The 15,034-nt window shown below is 51.5% G+C and overlaps 1 protein-coding gene across 3 annotated transcripts in view; it reads right to left on the minus strand.

Moving 5' to 3' along the window:
• Positions 1–9,375: 9,375 nt before the first annotated feature.
• Positions 9,376–15,034, minus strand: part of BTBD9 (BTB domain containing 9) — a 419,154-nt gene continuing 413,495 nt past the window's right edge. For 2 of the 3 annotated variants that reach the window (XM_063096890.1, XM_063096889.1), the window contains one exon: positions 9,377–14,455. In XM_063096890.1, the coding sequence (XP_062952960.1) occupies positions 14,261–14,455 (195 nt within the window). In that variant the 3' untranslated portion in view covers positions 9,377–14,260. Of the gene's footprint in view, positions 14,456–15,034 lie in introns of all 3 variants that reach the window. The other variant, XM_063096891.1, reaches the window with a different exon arrangement.

Consider the following 15,034-nt stretch of genomic DNA (forward strand, 5'->3'; position numbering starts at 1 on the left):
CAGAGTCTTATCAAAGAAACTTGGTAATGGTTTCCCCACATTTGACAGCAGTTCTAAAACTTTACATGACTGTGCCAATCTAAGTTGGGAAGATGAAAGAAACTTTTCTAAAGTTTCAATAATTCAGAACAAAATTTGATCAACCATGTCAGAGGAAGATTGAGAAATCTTTCCACCTACACAATATTACAAAGTCATTACCATGGGAAGGGAGATCTGTTGTTTTGTGTTGCTTTGCCCCCCATGGATTTGTCACCCCATTTCCCCTGGGTGATGGAGATGCAAAGAATTATTCAAAGCCCATCTCTTCTGAGCAGTGAGAGACCCTGAAGCAGTTAACTTCCCTTGGGGACGCTAAAGCAAGAAGCATCCCTTCCTCGGGAAATTAACCAACAAATTGGGGTTCTCTTCCTGCATTTATTTTCCAGACTAGGAAGTTACAGGAATAGAACATAGGTGGGATTATAGTTTAACAATATAGGCTGGTAACTTTCAGTGAAACAAGCCAGATGACATTCCAGCAAGGCTATCAACAAAGCTTGATCTTAGCAAGCATTCCTTCTTACAGCAATTTCTCAGTATCTTTACATAACAATCAGTAACTAGTCTGTCTTTGAGCCAGCAACCTTGCTGTGTTAGAATTCTTTATCTTACACCAGAGACTTATAGCCGGAGGAAAATTTCCAGTCCTCCACAAGGTCAATATTTGAAACTGCAAGGCTTTGGGAAACCAGGCCCTGTGAAGTACGTTTGCTTTTAAATATATTCCACAGAGATCAAAGAAGACAGAGCTGAACAGTTAAGAACAAAGTATTACAGGGTGCACCGTAATCAGTAAAACTTCATGTTGCCTTTCTGAATTTTTTGATGTTTGGGAATTTGTCAACTTTTAAAAATGTGTGTATTAGTCACAAATTCTCTTCTCATTCCTCATATTCATGTTTGAACCTAATTTTGTAGTCATAATATTTATTATTTAAACATAACATTTAAAGGGGGCCCCCAATTGTATAAACTTTAGGCCCTGTAAGACCTGGGAGAGAATCAAGGGCCAGAAATGGTCAGTGAGGCTCCCAGTGCTACTCAAAGTGGGGCCATGGTCTTTCCACTGGGTTGAGATGAGGCACTTCCTCTGAACGTCAGTGCCATAGCTAAGCACCCTTCCCCATAGGTAGCTGACAAGACCTTCTTGATGAAGGGAGCAGTTCTATATTCTCGTATAAGCTCCTTGCCATAAGCCGGTCTAAAAGAGTGGATGAGAAATGTCATAAAGATGTCATGAATTTAGAACATGTCCCTGCTTTGATACTCCTCCCATCAAAAAGTGGACCCTCCCCTTGGTATGGGCAGCCTTGGTGAATAGCATAAGTGGCAGAAGTGATGCTTCCTGACTCTGAGGCTAGACCTAAAAGGCATGTGTTAGACTTCCACCCAGCGCTCTCTTGAGACGTGTACCTTGGGACCCTGAGTCTGCCAAGTTAGTTGTCTGGCCATTCGCATCCACTGGGATGGGAGTAATTAAAAAATAGAAAATAACAAGTGGTGGCAATGATATGGAGCAGTTGGAACCCTTGTGCATGGTGGGAATGTGAAATGGTGCAGCTGCTGTGGAAAAGAGTTTGCTGGTTTTGAAACTGCATAACTGGTTTCAGCCAGTCTCACTTCTTTGTACTAGCATGTTGTTTTGCAGGAAACCCATTGAGTATGTGTAGGGGAGGGAGATTGTGCCCTTGAGCACTACAGGAACAAAGTTCCCTGCCAGCAGAACCAAAAGGCTGGAAACTTAACCACAGGAGCCAATTCTGAAATGAGAGGTCCTACAATAAAGAAGACCTGGTGCACTAACCCATCAAACTCTGCCAACTCGAAACTTCCTTGCTCCCTGATCCCCTAAAACATGCCCAGAGCCTAATTTGGGGAGATAGATTTGAGCCTTGCCATCATTTCCTTGCTGGCTGACCTTGTGATAAAGCCTTTTCTTAAAAACTGGTGCCACAGTACTGGCTTCTGCGTTCAGTAAGTTTTTCAGAAAGCTAAACATGGAGTTAGCATATGGCGCAGCAGTTCCGTTCCTAGGTACATACCCAAGAGAACTGAAAGCAGGGACTCAAACAACTACATGTACACATGTGTTCATAGCAGCAGAATTCTCTAGAGCCAAAAGGTAGAAACAACCCAAGTGTCCATCAAAGGCTGAATGGACAGACAAAATGTGGTATAGTCACACAACTCAGCCATAAAAAGAAAGTACTGATACATGAACCCCACAAACCTTAGGCTAAGTGAAAGAAGCCAGACATGAAAACTCACATGTTGTACAATTTCATTTATATTAAATAGCCAGAATTGGGGAGGTCATAGAGACAGAAAGCAGACTGGTCATCACCAGGAGTTGGTGGGGAGGAGAGAATGAGAGCGACTGCTTAACAGGTGTGGGGTTTCCTTTTGCGGTGATGAGAATGTTCTGGAACTAGACAGAGGTGGTAGTTGTACAACACAATGAATGTACTAAATGCCATTGAATTGTTTCTTTAAAATGGTGAATTTTATGTTTTGTGAATCTCACCTCAATTAAAAGAAAAAAAGTCTTGTTACTGTGAAGCAGCCATGCTAGAGAGACCATGTGGAGAGATCAGACTGAGACAGATGCCCAGGTGCCAACTGTCTGAGTCTCCCCAGGGCACCAGCCAGACACGGGGTGAGGGAGTGCATTTCACTTGGGCTGACCCAGTGAAACTGAGTGGAGCAGAGATGAGCTGTCCCCCCAAGCCCTGACCAAACTGCAGATTCTAGAGCAAAATAAATGTTTTAGGCCACTAAGTCCTAGGGTGGTGGTTCTGCAGCGATATGACCAGAAGAGATATCTGAGGACTGCAGGGACCTCTCAGCCCCCAAGCGGTTGTGGTTCTTGGAGGATGGAGCTGGGTCTCACGGGTTGGTTGCATCAGGGAGGACAGGGGACTTGGAGAGCTGTTGGAGGACTGGATGGGGAGAGGGCCCATCTGGGAGGCTTGAGGACTCACACCACGGAGGGCAGGCTCTGGCACCTTGAGTGAGGCACCCAAAGGAAGACCTGCCCCTCCCAGTCCTCATGGCTCCCCCTCCACTTGGTCAGCTGGGGCAGCAGGGGAGGGTGCCCTGGACTAGGATTCAGTTTTGGCCAGTTCGGCCTCTCCCAGGCTGGGACACCTCTGAAGAGCCCATCTCCCTTCTGGCCTGTTCCCCCACTGGGGAATGTGGAAGTTTCCACTATCCCAGACACTCACTGGTGGCTCTCAGCCATTGACTGCTTTAGAATCACCTGTGGAGCTTAAGATTTCCATGCCCTGATCCACCCAGGACCAATTCAATCAGAATCTCTGGGGCGGGCAGGGTCATGGGATTTTTTTACAATGCTCCCCAGGCAATTCCAGGGTGCAGCTGGGTTGGGCCACTGCTCTAGTGCAGCATCGCTGTGGCCCCACCGCAAGAGGGCATGACAGAATGAATCCACTTGCAACCACTTGAAACACTAATTCTCAAACTGGGAGGCCCCGGCTAATAGCCTCTTTTCCCAGTTTGCAGATTGAAAAGGTACTGGGTGGATTTTCTCAAAAATGGCTTCCATTTTTTTCCTCTTAAGCTTTTGGTGCCTCTAGAAATTATGTGATAGTATATGATAGATAACATCTGACTTGGCCCTCTGTGGTGTAGTTTTCATCAGTGGGTGTTTAGTGGAGTTCTACAGACCATTGGAGCCCCTCCGCCTCACAGGTCCAGTCATTTGCCAGGGGACAGGACCTGGGGTAGACTTCTGACCTGCAGCAGCTGCGGTGGGGAAGCCCAGCAGGTGAGAGCCATGGGGCCAGCAGTGTTTAGGGTACTGGGGTAAGAGGCCCTAGGCATGGGGGATTCTTCAAGGGAATAGCAGGATCAACAGCAGTAGCACTCCAGATGTAAACCGGGGCCCAGAAGACAGCACTGCTTAGATGCCCCGAAACGTGAGAAGGGGCAGCTCAGGAGTCTGCAGGGTGGGGGTAGTGGACACTCAGGAGGGATGTGGTGGCCTGGCCACTCTGCACCACTGGCTGATGGGAACCAGGCAGAGGGGGTGCCAGATGTTGACTGCATTTCTGCCAGACCCGAAGATGCCTCTGCAACTGCCAACAGTGTCCCATCATCCCGACCCACCCCTCAGGCAGCACATCACCAAGAGATGAGGATGCACGAAGTGGCTCCTCCTCCTGGTAAACCAGACCAGTGGGGAAGACCTGCATGAGGAACTGCGGGCTCTCGGGACAGAGGACTGCTTGAAAGTTTGTGGTGATCAGGAATGGCCTGGCTGGGCATCAGCCCAGGATTAAAGCAAGGCAGGTTTCAAAGAGTGGGCGAAAAGTTATGATTCCATGGCCACAGAGTATTCCTGGGAAAGGAGCTGACAAGGGAGAGGAGATTTAAACAATTAAATTGTGTAGGGAATCCCAATGAGAAAGAAAAAGGTGGGAGTCTCCAAGCAACTGTGCCATCTCCTGGGCCCTGGTTTATATCTGGAGTGCTGTCCATCCTTCTGTCCCCTTGGAAGGGCCCACCCTGGGTAGGGCCTTTTATCCCAGTACCCTAAACACTGTTGGCCCCATTGGGCTCACACACTGGTGGCTCCAGATACTCTGAAGAGTGCACATTTCCAAAGGGCACCCCAAAAAGATGGGAGACAGCCAGGAGGAACACCCAGGAGAGGAGCACATGGAGGAGTCGAAGCTTGGGGGAAATGTGCCTGACAATGAAATGGGGTTTTAGGACTATTCTGTCATAAGAAAAATGCCAGTGCTTTAGGCTGAGGAAAAACATTAACAGATCCTCAGAACAGCTGGTGAGTCTGTCTCACTCACACACACGAGTCTCATTTAATCCTCACAGTCGAAGGGTTACTGCTGGCGTCATTGGACAGACAAGGGAACTGAGGCTGAGAGGTGACCACGCTCGTAGCTGCATGTCCGCCCAAGCCCTGCTGCTTCCGCCACAACCAGAACAGCTGAGCAGGGGCGAGGGGAGAACTCCACCTCTCGCCTTTTGTCTAGGAACACGTGGGGCCTGCCTTCGTGGCGATGTGGCCACTGTACGAACAAGTCGTGTGTGTCTGCAGAGAGACGTGTGCTGCGCATCACGTGCCAAACGGAAACGCCAAGCGCGGCGGCCCAGGGCTGTGGGCAGCGCTCAGAGCTTGTCTTTACCAGTTCCTGAGCTTCTGGCCCCTTCTCGTTTTCCATTCTGGTTATTTTTTCAAAACTATATATCTTTTTGATCATTGCTTGTAACTTGTGGGCGGGGGGAGAGTAACAACGCTGCCCACTTTACCTCTTTTGCTCATGTTAAATTTTAGTCGACTGCCAAACTGCCCTCCAAACTGGCAGTCCGCCATCTTGAATTCAAAGTCCAAGACTTTAGATATTTAAAATTAAAATAGATGAAACATGGAATATACTGGAAATTTTGAGGTCCCAGATAGGTGAAGGGACAATGAAATGTGTAGTCACTTGAGAAGAGTTTATCCTTCCGAGTCCTGGGCAAGTATATCCTGGGGACAGATGAGCAAGATAACCATTGGCCCCTGGTGGGCAAATCGTGTCACAGGAAGAAAGGCTAAGACTCTGAGGCAGGCTGAGGCTGTCCACACTTACCTTCCCTCCCTACCACAATTAGAGGAGGATTGTAAACACTGAGAAAGGAGAGTGGGGAATCCCAGATACCCACACAAGAGCTCACAATCAGCCTCGGGGACTGTCCCAAAGGTGGCCAATTCTAGAAAAACCATTTGACAGCCCCCAGAATCAGCTACTCCCTGCATGCCTGGTCAGTCCTCATCTTACTTGAGCTGTCAGTGCCAGGCACTCGGGGACAGGTTCTCCGGTCCCTCAGCCTCTTGTGCTGTCCCTCCTCACCTCCCAGGAGTGGCCTGGAGTCCACCTCTCCTCTGCTTGGTCATCTCATCCAGGCTCCCAGTTGTAAATACCATGGACGCTGGCGATGCCAACCCTTCACCCCCAGCCCAGCCCCCGTGCCCCCAGGGCTGAGGTGTCTGGCTGCTGACACCTCTGCTCAGCTTTCCTCAGAAGCCGGCAGTTGTGAGACCCAGAATCAGCGGGGCACTTGAGGATGCCGACCCCTGGGCCCCACCAGCCCCCGGAATCAGACCTGCTGGGGCGGGTGTGGAGGTGGCAGTTGATCAAGTCTGAGAAGACTGTTCTGGCAGTCACCTCCCACAGTTGCACCGGTGACTCGCATCTCCCCACAGTCAGTGAAACAAAGCACAGTTCACACTCTGAGCCAAACCAAAACTAACAGGTCATTTTGACTCACTCTGAGTCCCTGTTTCCTACACTCAGGACTCCGATGTTAAGACAGTTTGGCTCTGTGTGTACATGACGATAAGGTATGCTCTTCTGACCCGGGATCATGAGAGGAACACCCTTTTTCTAACATAGCCAGACCAGTGTGAACTTGAACACCTTGTAAAGTTTGTGTAGTTTTCTTTAAAGACCTGCTGGATCTTGTGTCTGGTGAGCCATACTTCTGGAGCCTGGCTCCCGGGCCTTCTCTCCCTTTGATAAGCTCAGCACGTCTGACACCGACCACCTTGTAAAGGGTGATCCCATTTGGAGTCAACCTTGCCTCTGCTTTTTCCTTTCTTACTGTGCACGCAGCAAATCCTGCCAGCACTATCTGCACAGCAGACCTTCACCTCCACTGCTTCATCTGGTCCAAGCCACATTATTGCAACCGCCTCCTGGCTGGTCACCACCCCCTCCCCCCACAGTGAACTTTCCAGGCAGCAGCCAGAGCAAGCCCTCAGGTCCCTCCTCTGCTCAGAACCTTGCCCTGCCTGCCAGCATTCTGTAATGACCCACGGCCTCCCTGCCCCAGTCAGCCTTCCCCACACCAGCCATGAGGCATCTCAGGCTTTCCCCGTCCCCTCCCTCCTCCTGCCTCGAGCCTTGGTCCCCACCCTCAGGGCTTTGCTCAGCTGTCACTTTCTCTGGAAGCTCCCCCAGACCACCATCTCCAATCTGTGCGTGCTGCCACAGCTGCTAGTCCTCTTCCACGTGAGCACTCCTGATGCTGCCTGTCCTCTGTCACCTCCCTCTGCAATGTCAGCACCCGGAGGGCAGGGTATGGGTCGGTTTCGTCTTTTTGATCCTTGCTGCATCTCCAACAGGTGCTGAATGGGGGTGTGATGGGCTGGGTGCCATTTGCAGCCTGGGGCCTGGGGAAGCGCATGGGGAAGCCTGGTGCTTTCTGGATTTGGTTTTGTTCTTCAACACTGGTATCAACAAGTTGTTGGAAACATGTAGTCTGTTCCAGATGATCCAAAGCTAAGAAGGTTGGCTCACTGAACATGCCTAAATCAAGTTTCACAATGGCCTTGATATGAAGCTCTAGTGCTAGGCTAAAACCATCAGATGGAGGTCAACAAAAGAAATGTAAAGTCCTGAGTTTAGGTTCCAAAAAGAAATTACATTGAATGGGAACAGACACCTACCTGACTTCTGTGTGACACACCTACCTGACTTCTGTGTGACAGCAGCTCAGTATGAGGCCAAGTCCAAGGTAGCCAAGTGCAGCCTCATGTCCTGGACCCCACACAGCACCACAGGGTGGCCGGAGACTCATGCCCAGTTGTGGAGCCACAGGCAAAGGAGAGCGTGCTGGATAAAAGACGTCTGGGGACAAATACTCATGCTTGTCCCATAGAGGAAGAAAAACATAAAGAGGATGGCAGCTGGGGCTGAGCTCAGAGCAGGGGAAATCACAAGGGAAGTGGACCTGTGTTCAAGGTGACAGGAATTTTCTTTCCACCCAAAATGGCACTGAATAGGCCATGGGCGTCGTGTGGAGAGCGTGCACAAGAGGCTGCAGAGCTGGCTCCAGCCTGGGCCCAAGTCCTAACCCCTGGCTGGCTGCATGGGTAACTGGAGCTGTAACCAGACCCTCGTCAGAGGGCCGCACAGTGGCAAGGGGACAGTGCATGTTCCAGGGCTGTCTGCCTTTCTTCCAAGAGGCAGAGGGAGCCAGGGTGAGCCTGTTTAGAGACACCCCCTTGGTGCTCTGCAGGGTGCCAGAGGGTTGGACAACCAGCGTCCACATGAGGGGACTGGGGGCAGAGGGACTGACCCTGGCCTCGGCCCCCTGGGGGCTTGTCCTAGGGAGGAGGCAGTGGGGGCTACCTGTGGACTGAGTGAAGACACAACACAGGCACAAGAAGTCACTGCTTTATTTCTAAAACAAAAAGCACACAGCATTCTCACACATATTCAGGAGTTGTTCTGGACACACACAGTTTGTATATTTGCCCACTAGGCTGCTCTGCAAACTGGGGAAGCAGCTGCATCTGCTCATAGATAACACGCTGAACAGCTCCGCTGCCCCTTGGGCTTCCTCAGATTCTGGACAAAGCCCCTGGAGTGGAAGAGCCGCCCCACCCCAGGCCTCGCACGCCGCTGCCCTCACATATCCGGGAGGCTGGGAAGGGGAGAAGGGGATGGCACCTACCACTTTGACAGGCCCAGAAACCCTGAAGGCAGAGGCGGCTCTCGTTTTCTAGTGGAATCAGGTTATACACAAGTTTGGCAAAAGTAGTTTGTGGGCCAAGCCCTGTCGCCACCCTGAGGGCTGTCACCTCCCCGCAGCCCACTCCAGAGGCTGAGCCAGCCCCTCTCCTCCTGCTTCTCCAGGCACTGGGAAGTGGGAATGGGGTGCTGCAGGGACACTGGTTCTGGGAAGTCTCATGGGGAGGTTCCCAGCAGGTCCTCACCAGCAGCACCCTGTCCCATCACCTAGGGAGCAGCTGATTGAGGGGCCACAAGCAGGTCTCAGAGGGAACAACTCCTGTAGAAGCTGGGGCCCCCACTGCCAGGCCCTGGGTGGAAGGAAAATGGACTGGGAGTAAACCCAGGAACTTGGGGCCAGAAGCAGCCATCGGGGGCTGTGGCACCAGGGCAGCAAGCAGAGGCCAATTTCTCCAAGGGAGACTCGCTGGCATACACAGCCCAGTTCTGCTCAGGCAGGGGTGCCCTTGGTGTAGGGGGCCATCAACCCCTGGGGCTCACGTTGTGGGGAGCAGGCTATGGACTGTAACAGTCAGTGTCACCAGTGTGCCAGGGCCCAGAGCCTCTCAGCCCTGCTGCCCACTTCCCTCCGCACTTCGCTCAGCCAGTGCTGCCTCTCTGCAGTGGGGTCAGGGCCTCTGCTGTGGCACCTTCCACCTCCAGGTGGGAGGAGCGCTTGCCCACTGGCCTTCAGAGGTGGCACCCTTCAGCTTCGGACCTTGGGAAGGAGACAATAGTAAAGACAGGTGTACAGCTCCCGGCCACCACTTCCTCCTCCTCCTCCTCCTCCTTCCCTGCATAGGCCTATAAATACTCATGATGCAAATGGTAAATGCTCCAAGACATTTATCATAAATTACAGGTGGGTGATTATGAGTCTTTAGGCCATGAGGCCTCTGGGGGAATATTTCGGTTCTTTAAAGAAAGGAAGAAGGGAACTAGCCCAATGGGGTGAGAGGGCCTTCAGCCTGGATTCTGGCTGGGGCTTGCTGGGTGCAGCAGGCTGGCCTGGGAGGGGCAGGGTTTCGGGAGCCATGGCAAGCTGGGGACAGGGAGCACTGCAGCCAGTGGTGAGTCCCAGAGGAGTGCGTGATATGTGGGCCCAGCTCAGAAGTGATTCCGAGCCAGAGGAGGGATCATTGCCCATTCTGCTAGGTTAGAATGGTATTCCATGAGCAGTATTACTCGTATGATTTTTTAAATCCGTAATTTAAAGAGATACAATAGTGCTATTCAAACAAGTGTGGCGGGTGGGGGTTTCCGTACTTTTCTGTGTACCTGCCCCAATCCCTGCACTGGCCCAGCAGCAAGTCCTGGCTGGAGGGACATGGGTGGGGCTGGTGTGTGCAGCGGGCACTGTGCAGGAGGGGGCAGTGGCATCCTCAGATGTGCAGCCAGAGCCAGGCAGCAAGCGCATGGCCGCTGCCGCCGCCGCCTCAGCCTGATGGAAGTCTACCAGGAGGACCCACCTTGTCCTCTTTCCTCCATCAGCCCCACCTCTCACAAGGGCGGCTAGGGCATGATCGGAAGCTGGTCCAGCCTGCAAACAACATCCTTCGCCACCTTTACCACTCTCTCTGCAGACAACCAGGGCCTCAAGGACTGGCCAGGACCGGTGTGACTGGGTGGGTCCAGGTTGAGATGGGGCGTTGCAGTTGTGCTGTGTGCTGTCTGCATCCTTCCCTCCCTCTCCTCCAAAAACTCCTGAGCAAACATCAGGCACCAGGATGACTTCTAATTTAATGTTATAATAATAAAACCCACAGTGGCACAGAACCATGAACTGCATTTTAAATTCCTAGGGCCACTAATGAGCACTGAACCCCTGCTGGAGCTGTTGTCAGGATAAACATGCAGAATAGATGGCTGCAGCTGCAAAAATAAATGGAGCATGGCCCGTGCCCACCGCAGCACACCCTTGCGGAGACGCCCTGCCCGGCTCTGCAGAATGCAGAGGAACTGGTCACTGCACAGAAGGCAGGATTAAAATAACACTGAAAAGCAAAACGCTAATGAGGAAAAACTCCTGGAAGCAGGCAAATTTAATTTTCTTTTCCTCTTTGACACTTTTCTTCCCTGTCCAAAGGGAGGCTCTTAATTGAAGTCCGCAATGGGGAATGCTCTGTCTCTTTATGGCCAAGTGGCCTCAGCACACAGAATGCTCTGCTTTTTATTGTAGATTACACTTTCCTTTTTCCCCCTTGGTTCTAGAGAGGATAAGTGATTACAATTTTGTCTAAATTAAAAAGAAGTTGACTGAACTGGAGCTGTCTGCACAGCAGTTTGACAACTGGGGCAAGAGCCTAACTACTGAGCAATTTTTGCACAATTCAAGTTTTTTTTGGTTTTTTTTTGCCAAGGAATCCATCTAACAAACACATCCCACTCTTGTTGAAAATAATTTATTTTCCCAACTCTTCTAGGAATAAAACACTTTTAATGTATTTGTCAGGAATCGACACTTCATTTAATAAGATTAAAAAAGTGACAATTAAAGAGCAATTAAGAAGAGTCCCACATCCATCATGGGCTCATGGTTCTAAAATCAGAAGAAAAACAGAAAAAGCACTAGAAATGGGAAAACAAGCTTGTGCAAGCACGTGCGCGGGTGTTTCTAAAGCTGAAGGGCTGGCAGCAAGCACCGCCTTAGGACCGCTCTGCCTGGAGGTGCAGGAGACACCTGCCCCCCATGTCCTTCCCCTCTCAGTGCCACCCCAATGGCCCCCATGGGAGCTGCCAGAAGGTGACGTCGAAGTCTTTTCCCAAAAGCCCCAATGAAGTTTTCTTTCTACTCTCCCAAAAAACATGATCAAAACAGAAGGACAGGGGGTTCTAGCAACTTCCCATTTCTTGACCTGGTGGTGGTTACAAAGGTGTCATTTCAGTTTGTAACTTTAAAGAATTGTGATAAAGGGCCAGAGGCCAGAGCCCTTTCTGTCCCTGAAGGGTCTGGCCTCACCTCACCATTCTTCTAACAAGTCCCCATCTGCCTGTAGCCCCTCCCCCCCTTGTGGCCCAGTCTCCTCCTTCACATGACACGGTTCCCAGTGGGATCAGCCTCCACCATGTGCTTGGCTGAGGGCTTTGCAGTGCCCGGCACCCTCCAGCTGCGTGCCAGCCTGAGCTTCATCTGCACTTGCATTTAGCTTCAAGTATTTGGGCCATTTTGGTCCAGTTGGCCCCAGGGGAGAAGTCCTCCAAGGACCAGCCAGGTTCCAGGAAACTCCGGGCTGCCTGGGGGCGTTTTCTTGGTTGCTGGCTCATCCTTGTTCCCTGGAGATGTAGGCCTCTGTGTCTGGTGTTTAGTACCTTGACTGTGGCCTCCAGGCTCAGCTGGACGTACAAAAAGAGCCTCCAGTCCCCAAATCATAAGGCCCCTCAAGGAAGCTCCAGTGTCCTCCTGGGTGGGGTCCAAGCAGGCTTCACAGGGTGTCCACACAGGAGTGGGCACCTCGGGGAGGTGAGCTGGCAGCCACAGCTGGGGGGATGAGACCCTGCCCTCAGTCCTCCCTGCTGGCATCTGTTGTTGGCGCCGCCCATCCTCCCTTACTCCGCTTTATCTGATCTAAAGGGCATCTTTAAGTGCTGGGAGAAAGATCTGGAAGGTGCACAGACTATAGGAAACTGCTGGCAGAGGAGGGCGGAGGCAAGACAAGCCAAGGCCACCCGGGCTCTATAGTGTGTGCCTTTTCAGACATGAGCTGAACTACCAAACCTGCACTTAGTTCCCAGCGCCAGGAGGGCGTGGGTGACGCAGTGAGGGGACTGCAGGGGGAGGCGGGGTCGCTCTCCGCTCCTTCACCTGCCCACCTGTTTCCCAAGGGCAGCAGCGCCTGGACAGGTGACTTTAGTGTTTAAAAAGCAGCCCCTTAACAGATCCTTCCAAACGTGTGAACTCTACCTTGGTAGGACCGATCTGGCTCCTCTGTCCCCAGGTGGAAGTGCTGAGCGGGCAGGAGCTCTCTGAGCGAATTGGCGACTGGGGACTGGATGCTGAGGCAGCACCTCCACCACGAGCAGGCACCCCATCATTCATTACTGGAGCCTCTTACATTTTGAAGGGCCTGGTGCCCCCCACAACGGGGAGGGGCAGCCCTGAGGCTATGAGAATGCTGGCCAGCGCCCCTCCCTCAGGGCCATCTCCTCCCTGCCTGGTGACCTCCGTGTCCTGCAGGCCTGTGTTCAACAAAGACAAGCTTCCCATAGCACCATGCAGTCCAATGCTACCCTACTATTCCGACGTGCAGAAATTGGTCAAAATTAAGACTAGGAGAAAACAGCTAGTTACCAGCTGCCCTGTTGGCTCTTTCTACACCCTGAACCAATGTGTCATTACGACACTAGAAAGAACCCCCAGGCCTTCAACACTCCTCCAAGCAGGGTCACAGGACCATGCCGAGGTCACAGGACTGCACCACTTGGCCACGCTTTCAGGAAGCGACTCTCAGGCTGCAGCTGAGGGCAACAGATGCGAGAACGCTGGAGATGAGCAGACGCAGAGTCTGAATAGGCTACCAAGGGCAGTCAGCACCAGAATGGAAATCAACAAGTAAGAAACAGCTAGATTGAGCTCAATAGTCCAATGAGATCCTTTCAATGAGGATTAGAGAAAAGCTTCTCAGATCTGCTGTTTCTCAATCCCCAGCTGAGTTTTGTGCGGTGGGGGAAATCAGCTGCCACCAAGCAGCCACTCCCCAGCTGCCGGCCCCATCCCGAACGCTGCCCCTCCTCTGCTGGCTCAGCAAAGCGCAGCAAGTCCCAGGCAGGTGGGCAAGGCCGGAACTTGGGAGAAACTCACCCACATCTACTCCTGAGTGTTAAGTTAGCAGCTGGTATGATAACCATTTCCTTGTCAGCATCCCAAGCCTAAAGGCTGGGTGCATCTCAGGAATGACGGGTTAGTAACTTGGCAGTTCTAGTGATTATTAACTCCAGGGTCCATGGATTGATTTGCTTGCTCTGTGTTTTGTTGAACTTCCTCAAAGGAGTTTCTTGTCAGGCCAGGTGCCATGATGAGTGGCATCTGTGTCTCATTTAGGAGCTGCACACAATGGTTCTCTGCTCTGCCCCACACTCAGCCATGCAAAATGAAGGAAGGTAAACTGCAGAGGCGGAAGGGATTAAAAACAAGTGATTTGATCTTTGAACATTTCAAAAAGATCTGGAACACCTATGATTCAGCAAATGGAGAATAACTAAAAGAAATACAAAATCATTTAGTTGCCAGGGCAATGTGTTCCATAAAAGTAAACACTATGGAAACCCATTTCCTAACGGGAGCCTCCAGGTAATAAAGGCCTAATATGTTCTCTTCCGTCCCGGTGTTCACATGCCATTTTTGTATTCCGACATGGGCCTGACTATTACTTCCTTCTGTTCCCTGGTTCCCTTCGTTGGGCTAAATTAGAGAGGTAGGGTGTTAATGGTGGACTTGATGAAGATTGAAGACCCATTTTCTCCCCCTGGTGACCAGTCTGATTTGAACAAATGGAGGAGAACAAAGCAGCCCCTTTCTGTCATTGGGAGAAACCTGTTCTATGTCCGCTTTTGCAGCCAGGTCTGCTCCTCCCTGGAAATTGGGGGCAGTGGGGGGACAGTCAACAAAGATCCTGTTCAGGGAGGACATCATGCCTGCTGTCGTTGGGGCCCACCGAGTCACACCACGTCTGCTGCCCTCTTTACTGGTGCTGCCGGCTGGGTGAGCGTGAGGTGGAGGCAGGGCTGGAGGGCAGTGAGCGGCCGCTGAGAGCCCGCAGGGCATGTGGGCTGAGCTGGCTGGCCGGGCTGGTGGCCCCTGGCCCCGACTCCTCGCTGCTCTCCTCCTTTGGGCTGCTCTGCTGCTCCGGACACTCAAAGTGGACACAGTGGAACACCTGGGTGGGAACAGAAGACCCCATGAGTGATGAGTCAGCGTGCGACCCCGGAGCTGCCGTGAGTCGAGACACTGTCCTGCCCAGCTCTGGGGCTGCCATGTGGGAGTTAGAGGACATTCTTCCCACTGTCCTCCGCCCCTGCGGAGGCACCTGACAGCAACCAAAAGGCTGTAAATGCATTTTGATCAGTCAGGATAAAAGTAAATGAACCAGTGGCCCAAAAGTTAGAGAGGCCGTGGCATGGGTTCCTATAAAATGCTCTCATTGGATTACTCACTTTTTGCTTACTTTTGTCTCATGGGCTATTTTTCTTTTTAAATTAATTTATTCTTGTATTTGGCGGCTGGGTTAAAAGACAAAAGGAGCTGATTGTGGTGATGGCTGCACAACTCTGAATATACTAAAACCCACTGAACTGTACCCCTTCAAATGGGGTAAATGGTATGTTATGAAAATTATCTCAAAAGCTGTTGGGAAAAAAAAAAAGAAAAAGCCAGCAGGGCACCACCCTAGGAAAGGACCACACTTATCTCCCACAAGGTCCTGATGCATAATTCTCTCTGGCCCTGCAAGGGCTGA

Source organism: Cynocephalus volans, chromosome 5, assembly GCF_027409185.1.
Source record: "Cynocephalus volans isolate mCynVol1 chromosome 5, mCynVol1.pri, whole genome shotgun sequence".
NCBI classification, from domain to species: domain Eukaryota; kingdom Metazoa; phylum Chordata; class Mammalia; order Dermoptera; family Cynocephalidae; genus Cynocephalus; species Cynocephalus volans.